At 47.5% G+C, this 23474-nt stretch overlaps 1 protein-coding gene across 1 annotated transcript in view; it reads left to right on the top strand.

Annotated features, from left to right (window-relative positions):
• Nucleotides 1-23474, top strand: part of LOC140405579 (phosphatase and actin regulator 1-like) — a gene marked incomplete at its 3' end in the record, with an annotated part of 649269 nt that overhangs the window by 94714 nt on the left and 531081 nt on the right. Inside the window, exon 4 of the mRNA XM_072494136.1 lies at nt 13008-13157. Within this exon, the coding sequence (XP_072350237.1) occupies nt 13008-13157 (150 nt within the window). The remainder of the gene's footprint in view (nt 1-13007; nt 13158-23474) is intronic.

Raw genomic sequence — 23474 nt, 5'->3', positions numbered from 1 at the left:
GGAGAAGGTAGTCAAGAAGGCATACGGCATGCTTGCCTTCATTGGCCGGGGCATTGAGTATAAGAAATGGCAAGTCATGTTGCAGCTGTATAGAACCTTAGTTAGGCCACACTTGGAGTATAGTGTTCAATTCTGGCCGCCACACTACCAGAAGGATGTGGAGGCTTTAGAGAGGGTGCAGAAGAGATTTACCAGAATGTTGCCTGGTATGGAGGGCATTAGCTATGAGGAGCGGTTGAATAAACTTGGTTTGTTCTCACTGGAACGAAGGAGGTTGAGGGGAAACCTGATAGAGGTCTACAAAATTATGAGGGGCATAGACAGAGTGGATAGTCAGAGGCTTTTCCCCAGGGTAGAGGGGTCAATTACGAGGGGGCATAGGTTTAAGGTGAGAGGGGCAAGGTTTAGAGTAGATGTACGAGGCAAGTTTTTTACGCAGAGTGTAGGGGGTGCCTGGAACTCGCTACCAGAGGAGGTGGTGGAAGCAGGGACGATAGTGACATTTAAGGGGCATCTTGACAAATACATGAATAGGATGGGAATAGAGGGATACGGACCCAGGAAGTGTAGAAGATTGTAGTTTAGTCAGGCAGCATGGTCGGCACGGGCTTGGAGGGCCGAAGGGCCTGTTCCTGTGCTGTACATTTCTTTGTTCTTTGTTCTTTGTTCTATTATTAATGGAAGCTACGGATCAAATCACTCCTTAATTTAACAGACTGTTAATTACCTTTAAAATTTCACCCTCAGCCTGCTGTGGAAATCCATACTGTTTCTGTGGTTTGGGGTCGGGACCTGAGATCATAATCATGCTTGAATGTGCCCGCAGTCGTGCTTGTGTTGGGCAAATGCACCTTTGTGTGTGGCTAATACCCATCTAATGGTGTTGTCTGTATTAATTGCCGAAGGGTTAAACCAATAGTCCCCTACTGAGAAAATCCTGTTTTCGTAACCCCCCACTGAGAGCGTGGCGGGGGCTCTAGCTGTCTTGGACATTCGTCAGACACCTTGTTTACGGGATCGAAGGAGAGGTTATGTGAGTTCATGAAGTCTACGCCTAGGATGTGTTCTGCAGTCGGGGGTATGTCTACGAGAACAACGGGGTGGGTAGTGGTTACGTTTCCTATTTGGACGGATATAGGGGCTGTGATGTATCCCTCTTGCATGTGGCCTGTGAATACACTGAGTGTGATGGTGTCTGTGGTGGGCCAGGGTATTTTTTGGAATAGATTTGCGGAGTTTAGTGTGGTTCGGGATCCTCCTGCGTCCCAAAGAAAATCAACTGCTTGTCCCCGGATTGTGCCTGTGACTACCGGTCTTCCTACATTATCCCAGCGCGTGTCACAGACCCATGTTGGAGACTCTGGACACTGTCAATCTGAGGAGTTATAAGCAAGGTTGTCTGAGTGGCCGTTTGAATTACGCATGGGGCGAGCATTGCCTCTAGTTGTCACGGCTGGCGATCGTGGTCTGGCCTATTATTTCTGGGTGGGGGGTTGGGCTGTTGGGGTCGTTGGTGGTGTGGGGCATTTTGTCTGCAATCGCGGGCAAAATGTCCTACTTGTCCACAAGTGTAACATGGACCTCGTGGTGTGTGGGCTGGGGCATGTGCTCTGGGGTACTGTTCTCGGGGGAAATGTTCCTCTCTTCTGCCCCCATTTATCCATGCGGGTTCCTGGTTAGTTCTGACTGGTACATTGTGGCTTCGACTGCGTTCTGGTCCATCTGATCCTGAAGTGATTGTTCCCATGCCCTGGATGGGCGTCTAAGTACCCAAATCTCATTATGCGTGGTATCTGCCGGGTCATAATTCACGCAAGCCTTTTTACCTGCTTCAGTGGTATGTGAAACTAATTTAGTGGTGTCTTCCTCATCGAAGTGAGCGCAGTCTAATTTTCCGTATTCTGCCTTGAAATGTATCCAGAGGCGACCGGCAAAGGCGGTCGGATGTTCCCCTCTCTTTTGCCTACATTTGTTTAGACCCTCTACCGGTTCCCCTTTGTTGTATCGATAGCATCTAATATTGCGGCCTTCATTTACTCTCGGGTTCCTCCTCCTACGTTTTGGGGGTCTGGCAAAGCTGACCTTACCGACTGGCTGAGGCTCATTACTATCAATTTAACTTCCTCCCTCTCATCTAATCCGTACATAACCTTTTGTTGGCGCACCTCCTCAAAGAAGCTCTGCGGGTCTGCGGTGGGCTGGAATGGAGTAATCTTACTGCAAGCGTCCCTCAACTGAGTTACCGAAAGTGGGGTGGTGTAGGTGATATCTGGGCCTGCCTGATCCCTTCTCCTTTCCGTGATGACCGGATCCATGGGTGTCGGGGAAGCTGTGGGGGTTGGTGCGACCTGTGTTGCCGGTGACTTTCTTTTTGGGATACGTGGCGGCTGCTTTTGACTTTCTGTTCTTTTGACATACATTTGCGCGCTTTCAGTTAACTCTTCCCAGTCTGCCATCTCTTCCTCATCTGTCCCGAAGGTACACATAAAACCATTCTGAACTGAAAGTGATGACTGGAGCTTATCTATTTTCCGCTGGTATTTAACGTGGTCAACGGTGCTCTGCCTTTGTTCTTTAGTGGACTGGTGGAGCGCTCTTAAAGCAGCCTGTAAATCGGCATATTTCTTTGTTAACTGGGTGACCTGGTGTTCAGTCTCCTCTCTTATCAAGACTGCGTGCTGTGTATCTTGATAGGCCTTGTCGTACTGGTTCTGAAAGCTGTTAAGGTGTACTATGCAAGACTGGTGGGCACGTTTAACATCGGTGATTTCCCTGTCTTTAGTGGCTAACTTCTCCCGGAGTTCCTCAATAATATTCTCACTTTCTTTACTGTTTCCCACATTCTCTTCTTCCTTCTCTGCTAACTGTCTGCGGAGCGTCTCGATTACCTCCTCGATGCCTCGCAACTGTGCCAAGCATCACACTATTGCCATTGGCTTTCTAAATTTGGCTGCGTTTTTCTTATATATCTCACAAAGATTCTCCCACCAAGTCTATCCTATCTTTCCTGGACCTGTCTCGGTGTTTGCACAAAAATTTGAAAAATCCTTTCCCCTTTAAATACTTTCTCAACACATCCTCCCATTTGGGGCACTGCTCTGATTTATCAACTACTGTAACCTTGGATTGCTGCTGTGGGTTCATCAACTTCCCTATCATCTGCGTTGCTATCTCTTCTCTACTTAAACTTTGGAACAGGGGGTAATAAGGAGATGATCAAACAACGGGTACGGCTTACGGCTATATTCCTCACAATCCCTCTAGATGAAATGAAATGAAAATCGCTTATTGTCACAAGTAGGCTTCAAATGAAGTTACTGTGAAAAGCCCCTAGTCGCCACATTCTGGCACCTGTTTGGGGAGGCTGTTACGGGAATTGAACCGTGCTGCTGGCCTGCCTTGGTCTGCTTTAAAAGCCAGCTATTTAGCCCTGTGCTAAACCAGCTCCAGATTTGCATGCAAGTCTGACGAGTTTACCTTACCCTTCCCTGTTAGTTACGCATGCAGTTCGTGCACACTTCCGAAAATCGGTTATTTGGCTGATATGAAACTTGTGGTTTGTTCTCTTTCCCAATTTAATTCAAAGTTGTGGGATCCCTCGGAGTAATAGAGTCACTTCTAATCGATGTCCCGTCAGAGTCGCCAATGAATGGTGCCTTCTTTACTTTGGGGTGAACCACAAGCTGTTTCTTATAGCAACCAAATGACCACACAACCAATATGTTAGCTCAAAAACACAGTTTATTAAGAACGGAAGACTTGTATCTTTATGCAATAACACACGGCTCCGTACTAAACTCACCTAATGTCTAAGATGACCTTTACTTAACTTTCAGTGACCGGCACTGCGAGATAAGGCATTTATCTGGGTCCACGTGGTCGATTTGGAAGTGGTTGGGTTCGTCTCAGCTGGACTCGTCCTTCAGGAATGGCCGCGGGTCCTTGAACTTGGTTGTTCTGCTGCAGTTGGTCGCACGCAGACCGGTCCGAAAAGAGACAGATAGAATCATAGAAGTTTACAGCATGGAAACAGGCCCTTCGGCCCAACCAGTCCATGCCGCCCAGTTTTTACCATTAAGCTAGTCCCAGTTGCCCGCACTTGGCCCATAACCCTCTATACCCATCTTACCCATGTAACTATCTAAATGCTTTTTAAAAGACACAATTGTACCCGCCTCTACTACTACCTCTGGCAGCCCATTCCAGACACTCACTACCCTCTGAGTGAAGGAATTGCCCCTCTGGGCCCTTCTGAATCTCTCCCCTCTCATCTTAAACCTATGCCCTCTAGTTTTAGACTCCCCTACCTTTGGGAAAAGATGTTGACTATCTACCTTATCTATGCCCCTCATTATTTTATAGACCTCTATAAGTTCACCCCTAAGCCTCCTACGCTCCAGGGAAAAAAGTCCCAGTCTATCCAGCCTCTCCTTATAACTCAAACCATCAAGTCCCGGCAACATCCTAGTAAATCTTTTCTGCACTCTTTCTAGTTTAATAATATCCTTTCTATAATAGGGTGACCAGAGCTGCACACAGTATTCCAAGTGTGGCCGTACCAATGTCTTGTACAACTTCAACAAGACGTCCCAACTCCTGTATTCAATGTTCTGACCAATGAAACCAAGCATGCCGAATGCCTTCTTCACCACCCTGTCCACCTGCGACTCCACCTTCAAGGAGCTATGAACCTGTACTCGTAGATCTCTTTGTTCTATAACTCTCCCCAACGCCATACCATTAACTGAGTACGTCCTGGCCTGATTCGATCTGCCAAAATGCATCACCTCACATTTATCTAAATTAAACTCCATCTGCCATTCGTCGGCCCACTGGCCTAATTGATCAAGATCCCGTTGCAATCCTAGATAACCTTCTTCACTATCCACTGTGCCACCAATCTTGGTGTCATCTGCAAACTTACTAACCATGCCTCCTAAATTCTCATCCAAATCATTAATATAAATCACAAATAACAGTGGACCCAGCACCGATCCCTGAGGCACACCACTGGTCACAGGCCTCCAGTTTGAAAAACAACCCTCTACAACCACCCTCTGCCTTCTGTCGTCCAGCCAATTTTGAATCCAATTGGCAACCTCACCCTGGATCCCGTGAGCTTTAACCTTCTGCAACAACCTACCATGCGGTACCTTGTCAAAGGCTTTGCTAAAGTCCATGTAGACAACGTCTACTGCACTGCCCTCATCTACCTTCTTGGTCACCCCCTCAAAAAACTCAATCAAATTTGTGAGACATGATTTTCCACGCACAAAGCCATGCTGACTGCCCCGAATCAGCCCTTGCCTCTCTAAATGCTTGTAGATCCTGTCTCTCAGAATACCTTCTAGCAACTTACCTACTACAGACGTTAGGCTCACCGGTCTGTAGTTCCCAGGCTTTTCCCTGCTGCCCTTCTTAAACAAGGGCACAACATTCGCCACTCTCCAATCTTCAGGCACCTCACCTGTGGCTGCCGATGATTCAAATATCTCTGTTAGGGGACCCGCAATTTCCTCCCTAGCCTCCCACAACATCCTGGGATACATTTCATCAGGTCCCGGGGATTTATCTACCTTGATGCGCTTTAAGACTTCCAGCACCTCCTCCTCTGTAATATGCACACTTCTCAAGACATCACTATTTATTTCCCTTAGTTTCCTAACATCCATGCCTTTCTCCACCGTGAATACCGATGAGAAATATTCATTCAGGATCTCATCCAACTCTTGTGGCTCTGCACATAGATGTCCTTGTTGATCCTTAAGAGGCCCTACTCTGTCCCTAGTTACTCTTTTCCCCTTAATGTATCTGTAGAATCTCTTTGGATTCTCCCTTGCATTATTTGCCAAAGCAATTTCATGTCCCCTTTTTGCCCTCCTGATTTCCCTCTTAACGCTATTTCGACAATCTCTGTACTCTTCAAGGGATCCACTTGATCCCAGTTGCTTATGTACGTCATATGCCTCCTTCTTTTTGACCAGAGTCTCAATATCTCGAGTCATCCAGGGTTCCCTACTTCTACCAGCCGTGCCCTTCACTCTAAAGGGAATGTGCTTACCCTGCACCCTGGTTAACACATTTTTAAAAGCCTCCCATTTACCAGCCGTCCCTTTGCCTGCCAACAGTCTCCCCCAATCTACCTCTGCAAGTTCCTGTCTGATACCATCAAAATTGGCCTTGCCCCAATTAAGAATTTTAACTCTTGGGCCAGACCTATCATTCTCCATAGCTATCTTTAAACTAATGGAGTTATGGTCACTTGTCCCAAAGTGATCCCTCACTAACACTTCTGTCACTTGCCCTTCCTTATTTCCCAAGACGAGGTCAAGTTTTGCCCCCTCTCTAGTCGGTCCATCCACATACTGAATGAGAAATTCCTCCTGAATACACTCAACAAATTTCCCTCCATCCAAGCCCCTAATGCTATGGCTGTCCCAGTCAATGTTGGGAAAGTTAAAGTCCCCTAATACTACCACCCTATTATTCTTGCAGCTATCTGTAATCTCCTTACATATTTGCTCCCCAATTTCCCACTGACTATTTGGGGGCCTGTAGTACAGTCCTACCAAGGTGATCTCTCCCTTCTTATTTTTCAGTTCCACCCATGTAGACTCAGTGGGCGAACCCTCGAATATATCCCCTCTAAGTACTGCCATGATGTTCTCCCTAATCAAAAACGCAACTCCCCCTCCTCTCTTACCTCCTGTTCTATCCTTTCTATAGCATCTGTACCCCGGAACATTGAGCTGCCAGTCCTGCCCCTCCCTTAGCCATGTTTCAGTCATAGCTATAATATCCCAGTCCCATGTGCCCGTCCATGCCCTGAGTTCGTCCGCTTTGCCCGTCAGGCCCCTTGCATTGAAATAAATGCAGTTTAATGTAGACTTTCCTTGCTCTCTGCCCTGCTTTCTCTGGTCATGCTTTACACACTCTCCCTTCCTGCCTTTTGTTTCTGTCCCCACTGACTTCCTACATCGGTTCCCATCCCCCTGCCACATTAGTTTAAACCCTCCCCAACTGCACTAGCAAACACACCCCCGAGAACATTGGTTCCGGTCCCACCCAGATGCAGACCGTCCGATTTGTACAGGTCCCACCTCCCCCAGAACCGGTCCCAATGTCCCAGGAATTTGAAACCCTCCCTCTTGCACCATCTCTCAAGCCACGTATTCATCCTAGCTATCCTGTCATTCCTACTCTGACTATCACGTGGCACTGGTAGCAATCCTGAGATTACTACCTTTGAGGTCCTACTTTTTAGTTTAACTCCTAACTCCCTAAATTCAGCTTGTAGGACCTCATCCCGTTTTTTACCTATATCGTTGGTGCCTATATGCACCACGACAGCTGGCTGTTCACCCTCCCCCTCCAGAATGCCCTGCAGCCGCTCCGAGACATCCTTGACCCTTGCACCAGGGAGGCAACATACCAACCTGGATTCTCGTTTGCGTCCGCAGAAACGCCTGTCTATTCCCCTTACAATTGAATCCCCTATCACTATAGCTCTGCCACTCTTTTTCCCGCCCTTCTGTGCAGCAGAGCCAGCCACGGTGCCATGAACCTGGCTGCTGCCACCTTCCCCTGGTGAGCCATCTCCCCCAACAGTTTCCAAAACGGTAAATCTGTTTTGGAGGGAGATGACCGCAGGGGATCCCTGCACTGCCTTCCTACTCTTCCTCTGTCTGTTGGTCACCCATTCCCTATCTGCCTCAGTAATTTTAATCTGCGGTGTGACCAACTCACTGAATGTGCTATCCACAACTTCCTCAGCATCGCGGATGCTCCAAAGAGCCGTCAAGCGGTCTAACAGGAGCTGCAGTTGGACACACTTCTTGTAGATGAAGGAGTCAGGGACACCAGAAGGGTCCCTGACTTGCCACATCTCACAAGAGGAGCATGACACGGGTCTGAGCTCTCCTGCCATGACTTAAACCTGAAGTTAAATTTGAACTACACTACACAGCTAAGAGAAAGTCAAAGAGAGAAAAATCACTTACCAGCCACAAGCCAATCACTTACCTGCTGGCTGTGATGTAATTGCTCCCGAGACTCCCTCACAGGTCTGCTTCTCTGCACCTCCTTAAGATGAGCACCAAAGTCCCTTAACTAGTTAATTATTTACTTAATTACTTGGATTAAAAAAAAAATTTTTTTTTGGAAACTCAACCCCAAACACCAAAAAAACACAGCCCTCACTCACCTCTTACCCGAACTCAGCCTTACCCAAACTCAGATACACTCTGTTTGCCTCCAGCACTCTGTTTCTAAAGGCACTTCAGCCACACCCTTTGTATCCTTCCTGATTTACAGTCAGCCAATAGGCATGCTCCCGAAACTGATCTCCCGAAACTAACAGCTGACCTGCAAGGTAAGGAGGTTGTTAAGCAGTACTTACCTCACCCACGCCGTGAGCTTTTAAACTGTCCCCTCTGCCTCGCAGCTCCCGCGCTTTTTCAAACTCCCGCGCTGTTTCCAAGTCCTGGCTCTCTCTCTCTCCCGAACTAACAGCTGACCTGCAAGGTAAGGAGGTTGTTAAGATCTCTAGTCTCTAGAGGGCAGCACAGTAGCATTGTGGATAGCACAATTGCTTCATAGCTCCAGGGTCCCAGGTTCGATTCCGGCTTAGGTCACTGTCTGTGTGGAGTCTGCACAGTCTCCCCGTGTCTGCGTGGGTTTCCTCCGGGTACTCCGGTTTCCTCCCACAGTCCAAAGATGTGCAGGGTAGGTGGATTGGCCTTGCTAAGTTGCCCTTAGTGTCCATAATTTCCCTTAGTGTTGGGTGGGGCTATTGTGTTATGGGGATAGGATGGAGGTGTGGACCTTGGTAGGGTGCTCTTTCCAAGAGCCGGTGCAGACTCGACGGGCCGAATGGCCTCCTGCACTGTAATTTCTATGATAGTGCGCAGGGCTTTTTATCCTTCATCTCTTTCGCACCCTTTTGGGCGGTCCTTACTCCAGGTCCAATGGATCGATAGGCTTCTCGATCACCCTCCTCAATCTCAGCCAATTAGGGGGCGGATACCTCGATAGCTGGTCGGGTCCTAGCTATCATTGTCCCAGGCACGTGGGCCTTTCCAAATAGGAGGGGGGGAGGGCGGGGGGTGGCGCCGGTTAGTCTGCTACTGTTGTAACTCCTTGATTCAAACTCTATTGTCCTGGGGGAAATGGTGATCGACTCTTAATGGATACAAGTTTCAGCCAAGTCTGGTTTCTTTGCACAATACACAAGAGGCTGCGTACCTGTCTGTGTCCCAAATTGACCACAATTCCCATGGTCCTTTGCAGGTGGCCATTTTACATGGCTACAGAAGACAGAGGGTAGCAGTGGAACGGTGCTTTTCTCAACAGAGGGCTGTGACTAAAGTATTGTTCCACAGGGATTAGTGCTGGGACCTTTGCTGTTGTATATATAAATGATTTGGAGGAACACGTAAAAGGGTCTGATTAGTAAGTTTGCGGACACGCAAAGGTTGGTGGAATTGCGGATAGCGATGAGAACTGTCAGAGGATACAGCAGGATATCGATTGGTTGGAGACTTGTGCGGAGAGATGGCAGATGGAGTTTAATCTGGCAAAATGTGAGGTAATGTGTTTTGGAAGGTCGAATACAGGTGGGAAATGTACAGTAAATGGCAGAACCCTTACGAGTATTGATAGGCAGAGGGATCTGGGTATACAGGTCCTCAAGTCACTGAAAGTGGCAAGGCAGGTGCAGAAGGTAGTCAAGAAGGCATGCTTGACTTCATCGGCCGGGGCATTGAGTATAAAAATTGACAAGACATACTGCAGCTGTATGGAACCTTAGTTAGGCCACACTTGGAATTTCATAGAATTTACAGTGCAGAAGGAGGCCATTCGGCCCATCGAGTCTGCACTGGCTCTTGGAAAGAGCACCCGACCCTTGGAAAGAGCACCCGACCCAAGGTCAACACCACCACCCTATCCCCATAACCCAGTAACCCCACCCAACACTAAGGGCAATTTCGGACATTAAGGGCAATTTATCATGGCCAATCCACCAAACCTGCACATCTTTGGACTGAGGGAAGAAACCGGAGCACCCGGAGGAAACCCACGCACACACGGGGAGGATGTGCAGACTCCGCACAGACAGTGACCCAAGCTGGAATTGAACCTGGGACCCTGGAGCTGTGAAGCAATTGTGCTATCCACAAGGCTACCATGCTGCCCGAATATAGAGTTCAATTCTGATTGCCACACTACCAGAAGGATGTGGAGGATTTGGAGAGGGTTTATCAGAATGTTGCCTGGTACGGAGGGTCGGTTAAACTCGGTTTGTTCCCACTGGAACGACGGACGTTGAGGGTGGACCTGATAGAAGTCTACAAAATTATGAGGTGCATGGACAGAGTGGATAGTGGGAAGCTTTTTCCCCAAGACGGAAGAGTCAATTACTAGGGGACATAGGTTTAAGGTGCGAGGGGCAAAGTTTAGGGGAGATGTGCGAGGGTTTTTTTAGACAGAGGGTAGTGGGTGCCTGGAACGCGCTGCCAGAGGAGGTGGTGGAAACAGGTATGACAGAGACGTTTAAGGAGAGTCTTGACAAATAAATGAATAGGATGGGAGTAGAGGGATATGGACCCTGGAAGTGTAGAAGGTTTTAGGTTAGACGGGCAGCATGGTCGGTGCAGGCTTGGAGGGCCGAAGAGCCTGTTCATGTGTTGTATTTTTCTTTCTTCATTGTTTTAGATAAACATGTATAGACCAACATCAGAGCTCTGCATCTATGTTCTGCTTCAGGCCCAAAAGTGAAACTGGGCTGGATCACATGGCACAGTTCCCTCAATTGGGAGCATGCTTAAAGATATATTATAACAGGTCACACCTGGCTTGGACCCTCAGAACAGCCCCTTGCAGAAAAAGAATATAACTTGATCCCAAAAGGTAGAAATAAATGAAACCAGATGTACTGCAAAATGCATAAATACATTATTCACCCCGAATCCGGAGTGCAGCTATGGACTCTGAGGTACCCTCAATAATGACGCTTAGAGATTAAACTGTAAAGAAGGCTTTATTAGACTCATAACTATGCTAGAGCTAGAGACGAGAGCTGATTGCTACACAGACCATGAGGCTGCCCTTTATGTATGGCTCCCAGATGGGCGGAGCCAGAGGTGGAGTCCCCAGTGTTCCAAGCCCGGTCTTAAAGGGGACATCACCTTACATGATGATAAGGCAGTAACCGTTCATCACAGACTCTTCTTAAATTTCTTGAACATGCTCCTACGTAGTGCTCCCTTGTAGCTGTAGCTGAGGTGGAGCGAGGATGTGGTTTGCTCGGAGGCACTCAAGGAGACTGCAGGTCTCCTGTGAAATGGGAATAACAGAATGAATAAAACAGACAAGTTCTCCCCTCCATGATGAATATGACCATTTTTCTGTTTCAATCTTAACTGATGGGATATCAGGATGTGGTCCCTGCTGCACTGTGGTTTGTGATGACTTTGGCACTTGTCCTCTGGCTGCTTGAGGATCGAACGCTCTCACACACTGATGGAGGCCCAGGCTGCTTGCACTGCTGTTATTACTTGGAGAGGGACTAAGGAGCCCCTGTCCATCCAGGAAACCTCAGAATCCAAAGGAAACCACTCCTCCCATTCCTCCTTACAAGGAGGACCTCCCTGCTGACTTGAAAAGTTGGAGGAGCTGGCAGAGACTCCAAGTACCTTGTCCCCTTCTTTCCTTACCAGTGCTCCCTTAAATGCAGGACTGGCAGTTACAAATATGGCGCTGGGACCTGTTGCAGTGTCATGTGAAACCGGCTGTCTCTCAGTGGTTGGGTGCTGCACCCCTACCTGTTAATTGATCAAAAGATTATATGAAGATGACCAATTCCTGCCAAGTGAAAACATCTCCCGCTTCCAGTCCAAATCTTTATCAATCTGCAACATTAATTACTTGCAGATTATTATTGTCTCTACAGATTGCATGGCTTAATATAAGGTTTGATGCTGAATGATACAAATGTAGTTGTTCTATAGTAAAACATAGCTGAATTGGAAAAAGCTTGCATGCAAATCAAAACCGAGGAAGACAAGTTATTCAAACTAAGGGTAGGAATCTCACATCACAAAGTGAAAGATGGAAGTGGACAAATATTGGAATCTTAAATCGGGCTTGTTTAGGTGGTGTATACAGCACAAGGTGGAAGTTAACAGGATTGTTCTTACGTGGGATCATCTGTGAAGAGTGTAATATCGCATCAGTTAAGATTGAAACAGAAAAATTGACATATTCATCATAAGAAGCATGGAGGGGGGAACTTGTCTGTTTTATTCATTCTGTTATTCCCATTTCACAAGAGAGCTGCAGTCTCCTTGACTGCCTCCAAGCAAACCAAGCCCAAATGTTCGGATAAGTGCAAAAGTGAAATACTTATCACAATCTCAGTCCCAAGATCTCCGACATCTTGCTATAACCCTAATCCCTGTCTGTTATCACCAAATCCCTGATCTCCCCTCCGCCACCTCGCCATGACTTTCATGTCCTCTCAAATGTTGAACATTTCCCTCTGGTCCCACTGTCCTCTCTGAAATACCAATCTTTCCCCTGTCTTCCTGACTCCTGATTGCAGCCTCCATAGCAGATTGCAGCCTCCCAATATCCCCAGCCCCTGACCAAACTTATTTGGTGCAACCCTATGCTGAAGCACAACCTGCCTTCATTATGACAGGGTTCAACGCCCAAAATCCAAAATTACTTAAAACCCACCATTTGTGCATGAACGACTAATGCTTGCTGAGGGGCATCCAAACACGAGTGCTCCTAAATTTAAAACCTAATTAATTACCAATGGAAATTATCATGATTTGTTTATACGATGAATTTCCGTTTAATACAGTTTGTGGTGTGTCTGTGTCCATGTGTGTGACCATGTGTGTATGTGTGTGTGTCTCTCTGTTCGTATGTGTGTACTGCTGTTATAACATTTCATCATAGTTGTCTCTGCTCTGTCCACTGATTGATGGGTCTGGTTTCAGATGGAGATGTACCAGTACATAATGAAGAGGAAGTAATAGAGAACGGTCAGATCCAAACGTCAGAGCCGGAGGAAGCGGAGCCTGAGACAGTGTCAGGTGAAGCCGTAGCAGACAATGCAGCCACATGTACAGACTCAACAGACAAGCCAGGTGGGATTTGTCACGCAACAGAATCAGACCTTTCCTACATTATCACAACAGATTGTCAGTTTCAAGAAGCTGAAAGTAATAATAGATTTAGTGCACTATATTCTCAACATTGCAAATTATAGTAGCTTTATAAATGGAGGAAGCTATTGCAAAGTTGTTCCCAGTTTAGTCTGAACTCAATCAGAAATATTGATACAATTTAAATAAATGTTCTTTTCATTGTTGATGCAGACTGATGCTAGTGTCTCTTACACATTGCTGTCTCAGCAAAACAATGGGCCGTAGCTTCCGAACTCCAGGGCGTCGTATTGGGAAGATATCCCAAAGATGCACTGGAGGAGCCTACCCTCGGAACGTTCACAGGTAAGGTTTCCACAGCAATTGCCCTGAAGTACAAACTTCCAATGGGCAATTGCCCTGCTTTGGGAACCATCCGTAAATGTGATTTAAAATGCGAACTTTGGATGATTCTGATTGGGTTACACCAGTAGCTATCCAGAAAAAGTTAGAAGAATTAAAACCTCTTCTAACTTTTGTGTGTAATTATTGCACAAACTAACATCAATGCCCACAGGTTACACCCTGACTATTCCCTCCCTACTGGACTCCCCCACCCACCAGGGGACTACCCCGGACCTCTAAAGTGTCTCCCTCCATATCCCCCACTGAATCACACTCACACCAAGGGACTCCACATACCCTCAAGATAGTACAACCCCCGACAGCAACTCCCTGACCCATGGGATTCATCCCAGCACCCCCGCCCTCAAACCAGACTCTCACCCCTCTCACCCCATCCACCAGGGATGACTCTAATCCTTTCCACCTCAAATCCCCTCAATGTGATATGACCAAACACCCCCTCCTTTGAGGCCCAACCCGACCTAATACCCCCTCCATCAAGGACGGACTCAACACCCCATCATACGAGGCCCAAACCGATCTGGCACCCCATCGCCTGAGGCCCAAACCGACCTGACACCACTCCCTTGAGGACCAACCCGACCTGACACGCCATCCCCCTGAGGCCCAACCCGACACAATACTGCATCTTCTTGGACCGATCCAATCTGATACCCTATCTGCTGGGCCCAAGCCGACCTGACATGCCATCACCCGAAGCCCAACCTGACCTACATCCGCTCCTCCCGAGGCCCAACCCGACCAGACACTAATTCTCCCATGGCCTCCAAGGCCAGACCCACCAACCCTAAATATACATTATGCCCAATCACCCTTTCCCCAAATCCTACCCACTTACCTCCTCCTGGACTCCCAATGACCGTTAAACTTTACCGGACCCAACCTGACCCAACACCCCCGAGGCCCGACTGACCCAACACCCCGGAGGCCCGACTGACCCAATACCCCGGAGGCCCGACTGACCTAACACCCCAGAGGCCCGACTGACTCAAAAACACCCCCCCCCCCCCACCCCTTTCCTAGGACCAGACACAACACTCTTCCACAAAATATGGCATGACATTGCCCTCCCGTCCATCCCTTTCACCCGATGCCCTAACCAACACCCCAAGACTGGACCTGTCACTCCCCCAGCCTCTAAGACATGATATAACAACCCTCAAGGGCAAACAACTCCACAAATCTTACCCACTTACCTTCTCCCTGGCCTGGCAAGCACTTTTAAACATCACTGAATGTTTAACTTACATGGTACACAATGTCTAGTGCTGTAAAATAGGGAGCCTGGCCTCTTTGCATCTGAGAGAGCCACCCTCAACATTAGGCCCGAGGATGCACTGCACCACTCGGATCTCACTGGGTCTAAGTTGGACGACTGGGCCAGACAGGATTAAAAAAAGTTTGGAAAACAAACTAGGAGCTGAGTGGCAAACTGACTCGGATCCTGGGAAAGTCAGTTACCTATGTTGTTTTGCACACTGCAGGGAATCAGCAGGGATTTGGTCCATTTCTCCAACACATACTCAATTTGAATTATTTCCATTGACTGTCGGCTTCATATCAGCAGGAGCCAAATGGTTATGTTGAAAGCAAAAAGTGGAGCCAAAGAATTGGTCATAGTTACATAAATCTTATTAGTATTAATGAACTCAGTGTTGCTCTAACTCAGGATTATTAGTATTAATGAATTCAGTGTTGCTCTAACTCAGGATTGTCCAACCTCGCGTTGGTTTGGGGGCATTCAGTTTTATTCTCATTGAAGGGTACTGTCATGTGAGAGTACCTTTAAGAAATGGGTGTTTATCAGTGATGTCAGAGTATGAGTGGAGCTGGGCTGTCTGTCAGCTTTTTACTTTAGTTTTAGGCTGTTTGCTGCAGGGTGTGTTTCAGTTTCGTTTTCAGAGTTGGATAGCTGCAATCACAGCCAGGTGTCTTAGTCTTTCTCTCTGCAATCTAAAGACTGTAAATCGACCCTTTGGTGATTTAAAACTAATAACTGCTCTCAGTAGTGACTTTGACCTGATGTGCTTATGTTAAAAGATTTTTTTTTAAGTCATATGGATGTCAAAAGGAAACCTTAAATGATTACTTAGTGTTGTATTCTTTGGGGGTTATATTTGAATTGTTGGTTGCTAAGATGTTCACTGTATGTTTTAAAAAGGTTAACTTAAGTTCATAGAATAAGCATTGTTTTGCTTTAAAAAATACTTTTCCATTTCTGCTGTACCACACCTGTCGTGTGGGCCGTGTGCTCCCCATACCACAATCTATTAAAAGTTGTGGGTCAGGTGAACTCCATGATATACTTTGGGATTCTCTAAACCCTGGCCCATAACAGTACGAATAGAATATTTCAGCAAGATGGGTTTGGCACAACATTAAGTATGAGATTTTAAAAAATGAATGTCAAAGAAATAAATTAATAACTGAAAGAGTAATTAATAAAAAAAATTTAAAGTGCCAAGCAACAGATTTAACCAATGAAACCATTTTTGCTTTTTCACTTAAGCAGAGCTAGAGAGACCTAGAGCTTGATTGAACAAACTGAAAGTAAGTCCACATTCAGGCATGTTTGGCAGGGTGTTTCTTGGCAGCTGCTACGCCGAGATTCACCCTGCTATTCACCAACACTTTGCCGTTTTTTGGGGCCTCGGGAAGTTTCACTCGCCGAAGCCTCACTTCCTATCCGGCTGCATTGCAGACTGGTGTGGCAACTGCTCAGCCCAAGAATGCAAGAAACTACAGAGTGTGGTGAACTCAGCCCAACGCATCACACAAGCGTGCTATCCTCCCATTGATTCTGTCTACACCTCCTGCTGCCTCAGGAAGGCAGACAGCATTATCAGAGACCCCTCACACCCAGGCGTTGCCCTCTTCCAGACCCTTCCATCAGGCAGAAGATGCAGAAGTCTGAAGACCCGCATATCCAGACATAGGAACAGCCTCTTCCTCACAGTTACTAGACTCCTCAACGACTCTCCCTTGGACTGATCTGTTCCCTGTAAGAACACTATTCACAACCCCCTATGCTGCTCTTGTTTCACCTTGTTCCGCACTGTAACCAATCACTATTTGTTGATACACCACTGTCAATGTACTCAGTAGACAAAAGAATAATCAACAATGTACATACTGTGTACGTTCCCTTGGCCGCAGAAAAATACTTTTCAGTGTACTTCGGTACATGTGACAATAAATATCAATCAAATCAAATCAGTTGATTTCCTGCACTGGTGAGCTGAGCTTGCCGGCAGGAATGGCTCCTCACTGATTAGGGCGCCATTTTGACCGGCAGCCCCGATCTCTGAACGCCTCTTTCAGGCCCCCTCTGCTCTCTAGATCCCCCCCCCCTCCCCCCCGCCCCCTGGTCAGGTTGGATTTCGGGCGGTACTGCCAGGTTGGCAGGCTTGCAGAGCCAAGGTGCTCTGGTGCCAGGGGACTGCCAGAGGATCATCCTACCCTGTCCCTGACCACCCGGGGGTCTCCAATAACCTACGAGACCCCTGAGGTGCTGTCACGCCTGGTCCACGTTTGTGAAAACTAGTAGAGGTCTCGCAGGCGCAGCCTTTGATTTCGAGTGAAAGCGGCATCCAGGTATTTAAATAAGACTAATGGCACCTTTAATATGCTGATTTGGATCACATCCAGCTAGGGTGGTATCCAGATTGTGTCGAGCGGAGCAAGTTGAGTAACTCGTGATCGGCCTGGTGCCTGGCGCGAAGCCTGATTCGGGGCTCTCGTGGGATTCATCCGTTGCCAGGCACAAGCGGTGGCTGAATCCTGCCCTTAGACTAGGCCCCAGATCCTGGTCTCCAAGGAAGGGCTTGGGACCAAAAGCAATCTGAGGAGCTGGGTTTAACTAACGATGACCTTGTGTTTGCCTCCGGGGGGCACACACTCCACATTGACCTCAGCAAGATTCAAACGAAGGCTGGGGTTGGAAGCGGGTTAACTGGGTTTTCCTCCTGGCCTGCATTGTGGATAGAGTTTTGGAGAGGGAGGAAGAGGGAAGGGCGTGTGTGTGTCCAGCTCACTCCTAGTCATAGGGTTCTCTCTCTCCTCCATGACACACATAGACTTACTCATTCACCAAGATCTACTCACGCTCCAGGTTTACTCATTCATTCACTCAAAACCACTCACTCACACTCTCCCGACTCACTCACCCACTCTCTCTGTCCAGACTTCCTCACTCACTCAAACCTAATCACGTGCCAGACTCACTCAGTCAGAACTACTCACTCTATCTCACAGACCCACTGATGCACCCAAACCTACGTACCCAGGCTCAGTCATTCATCCAGACACACTCACTCCCCAGATTCACTCACTCACCCAAACACATTCACTCACCCAGATTCAGTCACTCCCAGACTCACTCACTCACCTCCCACACTTACTCATTCTCCCAGACTCACTGCCTCACTCACTCCAGACTCACTAACTCACCTCCCACATTCACTCACTCTCCTAGACTCACTCACTCACTCACTCCCAGACTCACTCACTCCCTCCCAGACTCACTCACTCCCAGACTCACTCACTCCCAGACTCACTCACTCACCTCCCACACTTGCTCATTCTCCCAGACTCACTGCCTCACTCACTCACTCTCCTAGACTCACTCACTCACTCACTCACTTTCCCAGACTCACTCACTCCGGCCCATTGTGGGGGGGTGGGGGGACCCACAAGCTCACTGAGAGATCAGGGCACCCTTTCAAAATGGCGGCCCGATCTCTGAGTTGAGTCTCCAGTGCTAAAAGAAATTCTAAGGGCGCGATCTTCCGGCCACGCTGTGCCGATAAAGCAGCTCGATGCAGCACAGCGTGGCCGGTGAAAGCTGGGAGACCCCGTCCCAGGATCCACCTGGCTCGCCCCACCTCGCGAGATTCAACAAAATCTCATGAGATGTTGCATGGAGAATCCTGCCCGCAATGGGGGGGAGGTCGGGGATTTTACTTGTGGACCTCGGAGATCGGGACGCCATTTAAAAATTACTTTTTGGCAAATCTGCATATTAGAGTGAGGCTATAACCTTGTGCAGATTCCTGAGGCTTTGGGATTCAATCCCTTTGCCTCGGGGACCTCGGGCGAACGCCGTTTGGTACTGGTCCCCACAATCGGGGACCAGGTGGATCTGCATTCGTGGGGGTCTCCAAGGGGATTGGATGCCCCCAGCTGCATGCCCTTTGGGCAGAGTCGTGCCCTGACACTGCCCCTGCCAGCTGGCAGTGCCAGCCTGGCATATTGGCAGTACCACCTGCGTGCCATCTTGGCACTGCCAATGTGCCTAGGTGGCACTGCCAGCTGGCAGGGGCAGTTCCACGGTGCCAGGTTGGCTCGCCAAGGTGCCAAGCTGACATTTTTTGCATGCGTGCGATTGGGCCAGGGTTGCCCACCGTGCATGTTCGAGGGTGCGGGGGATGGAGTCGGGTGTCCCTCCCATGTTGTGTTCGGGCTGGGGGGGGGGGGGGGGGGGGGAGGTCGGGGATTTTACTTGTGGACCTCGGAGATCGGGACGCCATTTAAAAATTACGTCCTTGTTGTGTTATGCTGCTTCGTGCAGCATAAGCTGCTTCCTTGATGTATGCTTTGACAAAGGAAGCTCCAGACTATGACATTCGTTCAACTTGTTTATTGAACTATTAACACAGTTCTTAAATGAGTTCAACTCTCTGCTAATCTAGCTGTAGTAACTCAGTCTATCTTTACCAGCCTGCTCTAAGCCACGTGCTGGGTGTGATGCTGCTGATCAACCCTGATGTACTCTCTAGATGTCTGTCTGTGGAAAGAGGCAGAGCATGTGTGCCCTGTCCTTTAATATGGGTTGTGAAGTGCCCCCTTGTGGTAATGCCACCTCTTGGTGTCCTGATTACCCATTGGTTGTGTCCTGTTGTAATGACCCAATGGCTGTATGTCTGCATGTCATGACATCTCTGGTGCTCCCTCTACTGGTTACTTAGTTGTAGTGTATTTACATTAACCCCTTGTGTATATACAGTGATGTATATCACCACATCCCTTTTTTCATGTTACATATTTTCTGTACTTGGTGAAAGAAAATTGAACAAAATAGGTAGATAAGTGACATTGACAAGTCATGATGACATTGATGATTATACAATACCAAGCAATATTTATGAGTCCAGAATTTATGAATTGGTACGGTCGAGTGGCTTTCTTCTTTTGTTGATGAAGTGGCGATATTGATGTTGTCATTGCTTCGTGAACGCCGTCAGTGTTCCTGCGGTTGAGTAACCAAGAAGTCATCATGAGGTGTTCAAAAGGTCAAATCACTTCGTTGTCTGATTTGGACTCTTTTTCTTTTTCGATGCTTGTGGTAACGATTCTGTATGTCATCTTTCCTGAAAGCTGGTTTGCTTGTTTGTAGTGGAGTAATTATGAGGTTGTAAGATTCGTTGTCATGCCATGGTATATTTGTGCTCTTGCCAGTGTTTTGAGTTGTGCAGTTACATTGTCCTTCATGTGCAGAGTTGTACCAGGTCGTACAAGTTGTTGTCCTATCGTTGTTGTTTTTGCTGTTTTTGTCGTTCTGGCTGTTGCTGTTGTTGCCTTTGTTTCACTTCTTGTTGTTGTCTTTGTTGTTGTTTTTGTAGGTTTTGTTGTTGTGCTTGTTGCGCTCAGTGACCATTCTGAGTGGAGAATTCAAGTCCTTCACAAAGTTACTTGTGTCAAGTGTCCTTTGTGGCATCTGCTGTTGCACTGAGCGTTTCGTCTTTGATTCCTCAGCGCTCCCCGTCTGGAGTCATGTCCGGTTCACTTGAATCATCCTTGGCTTGTTGATGCTCCTCGTCTGGAGTCCTGTCTGGTTCACCTGAATCACCTTTGGTTTCTTGATGCTCCTCGTCTGGAGTCAAAATGTTCAATATTTAATTTTCTTGTAGAGAGGCTCGAGTGGATGAGGTTTTAATTGACGTGGTCTCACTGGACGCACTAGTAGTCTCACTTTGATTGTAGAGTGCATACGAGCTGCGATCTGTCAGTCTCGCTGAAATGTTGCACACCGTGTATGGGAATTGTGATGCCTTTGTCACTTGTCTCACATACAGTGGGTAATTCAGTGTCTTCTTGTTGGTTAAATGAGCTGGGTAGACTGTCAGAATCTTCTTCTGGTGGCTCAAATAATCTGGGTAGACTGTTTTATGGGCCAGGGTTTAAAAAACCCTAAAGTGTAGCATGGAGTTCACCTGACCCACAACTTTTGATTGTGGTATGGGGAGCACACGGCCCACTCTACAGGTGTGGTACAGCAGAAATCAAAGTATTTTTTAAAGCAAAATAATGTTTATTCTATGAACTCAAGTTAACCTTTTTAAAACATACAGTGAACATCTTAGCAACCATTAATTCAAATACAACCCCCAAAGAATACAACACTAAGTAATCCTTTAAGCTTTCCTTTTGACATCCATATGACTTAAAACACCTTTTACCAGAAGCACATCAGGTTTAAATTCGTTACTGAGAACATTTAGAATTCTGAATTCACCAAATGATCAAGCGATAGTCTTTTGATGGCAGAGAGAACAGCTGTACACTTGCTTGGTCTGGCTTCAGCTCCAACACTGAAAACGAAACTAAAACACACCCTGCAGCCAGCTCAAAAACAAAAGTAAAAAGCTGACAGGCGGCCCAGCTCCACCCACTCTCTGACATCACTGCAGTAGTAAACACCTATTTCTTAAAGGTACTCTCACTACAGATATTTATATACTCACCCATTTATAAACATCTATTTCTTAAAGGTACTCTCACGTGACAACTGTCATAGTCTTTGTGTTGTTCACGTGAGCGTGGTAGACTTGCATCCTCTGCTGCTGGTTGCTCAGATAAGGTTGATAGACCTTCATGGTCTTGTTCATGCATGGACTGTGCTTTGGAGTCTTGCGTTGCTTCCATTGTGGAGTCTGTCAACGAGCTCGCTGTGGAGGCTTGTATTGCTCTCTCTCTGTGGAGTCTGGCATCATTCCCTGAGTGGAGTCGTGCAGTGGTCTCGCTGTGGAGTCTTTCATCGCTTTCTGTGTGGAGTCGTGCAGTGGTCTCGCTGTGGAGTCTTTCATCACACTCTGTGTGGAGTCGGGGACTCTTCGTGGTGCGTGGACCACCCTCTGTGTGGCATCAGGCCGCCCTCTGTGGACTTCGTCTTCTTCATGGGTATTTGACAGGTTGCTGTCATCCAATGTATCGACGATCTGCCAAGGCATCATGGTATTGGATTCATCAACCATGAGTAGAGTCGTGTTGAGCTTTGCAACTGTGTGGGTGATGCTGTGATCAGCATATCCAAATAACTCAGCCATGTCTGAGTAGTGTGCTTCGATAAACCAATTACCTTCTTTTGTTTCAATATTGTCATTGTGCTCTCTGTGTCCAGGAAGAAATCATTGTCTGAGTAGTAGTCTTCAAGGACCAAATCATCTCTTTGGGCGGTGCTAACTGCTTGTTGCAGGGTTCTGCGGAGGTTATTTTTATCTACTGGTCGAAGTTCAGGCATTGTGCTGTCTTTCCAGGTGAAAGAAAGGTGTTTTGTGGCTTTAAAACTCTTCTTTTTAATTTTCGGACATATCCCCGTTAAGTGGGCGTGGTCCGGGGCCTCTGACGTCATGACGCTCGTAACGTCATGCGTAGGACTCAATTGCGCTTGCGCACGCCAACGTTCCTTTACGGTGCGCTCTTTTTGCAACTGCGCATGCGCAGCTTCTCGCGCATGTGCAAAACACCGTTTTGTATCATCTTGGGAACTGCGCATGTGCGGGCTGGGCTGGCTGGATACGCGCAAGGTGGCTGTCAATCAAAATTGCCATTTGCTTCTGTTGCAATCCTACCTCTGCCTCGTGGTGAGTATTGGCGCCAGTTTTACCGACTTCTTTTGTGTTTACCTCGCAGTAGCTTTCAAATTTGTCCAGGACTGTCTTGAATCATGTTCTGTTCTGCCCTTTGGAGTGTTTAAAGGAGCAGAAGATCTCTGTTGCATGTTCACCGGCAATGATGAGTAGAAGAGCAATCTTCTCAGCATTTAGGTCACACCAGTTAGCTCGGATGCTTCCATGTAAAGCTGAAATCGTTGCTTGAATGCACTGCAGTTGGCACTGAGATTGCCATGGTACCTGAATAGATTAGGAAGCGGAATCTCGATCATCGTGCCTGGGTTCGGTTGCTGGCTGTCACGGATCTTGCTGAGTTGAACTAAATAGATTGAACAGGCACTTCTGGTATCATGTTGTGTTTTGCTGCTTTGAGTAGCATAAGCTGCTTCCTTGATGTATGCTTTGACAAAGGAAGCTCCAGACTATGAAATGAATTCAACGTGTTTATTGAACAATTAACACAGTTCTTAAATGAGTTCGACTCTCCTGCTAATCTAGCTGTAGTAACTCAGCCTTTCTTTACCAGCCTGCTCTAAGCCACGTGCTGGGTGTGATGCTGTTGATCAACACTGATGTACTCTCAAGATGTCTGTCTGTGGAAACAGACAGAGCATGTGTGCCCTGTCCTTTTATATGGGTTGTGAAGTGCCCCCTTGTGGTAATGCCACCTCTGGTGTTCTGATTACCCATTGGTTGCGTCCTGTTGTAATGACCCATTGGCTGTATGTCTGCATGTCATGACATCTCTGGTGCTCCCTCGACAGGTTACTTAGTTGTAGTGTATTTACATTAACCCCTTGTGTTGATACAGTGATGCATATCACCACAGTCCTGATCTCGCTACAATGAGCAGTTCCGGAGAGCGGAGTTCCCCCTTGTAAAAAACGGGGCAACAAATGGGGCGATGTGCAGCCTCGGACGCACGTTCACCGTTCAGTCCCCTTATTCAACACGAGTAGCGTTGAATAGCCACTCAGTGCCGAGAAACACACGGCTAAACATG

Source organism: Scyliorhinus torazame, unplaced genomic scaffold (genome assembly GCF_047496885.1).
Source record: "Scyliorhinus torazame isolate Kashiwa2021f unplaced genomic scaffold, sScyTor2.1 scaffold_91, whole genome shotgun sequence".
Taxonomy (NCBI): domain Eukaryota; kingdom Metazoa; phylum Chordata; class Chondrichthyes; order Carcharhiniformes; family Scyliorhinidae; genus Scyliorhinus; species Scyliorhinus torazame.
Note: the sequence above shows the minus strand (reverse complement) of the source record. Positions and strands in the feature narration are given on the sequence as shown.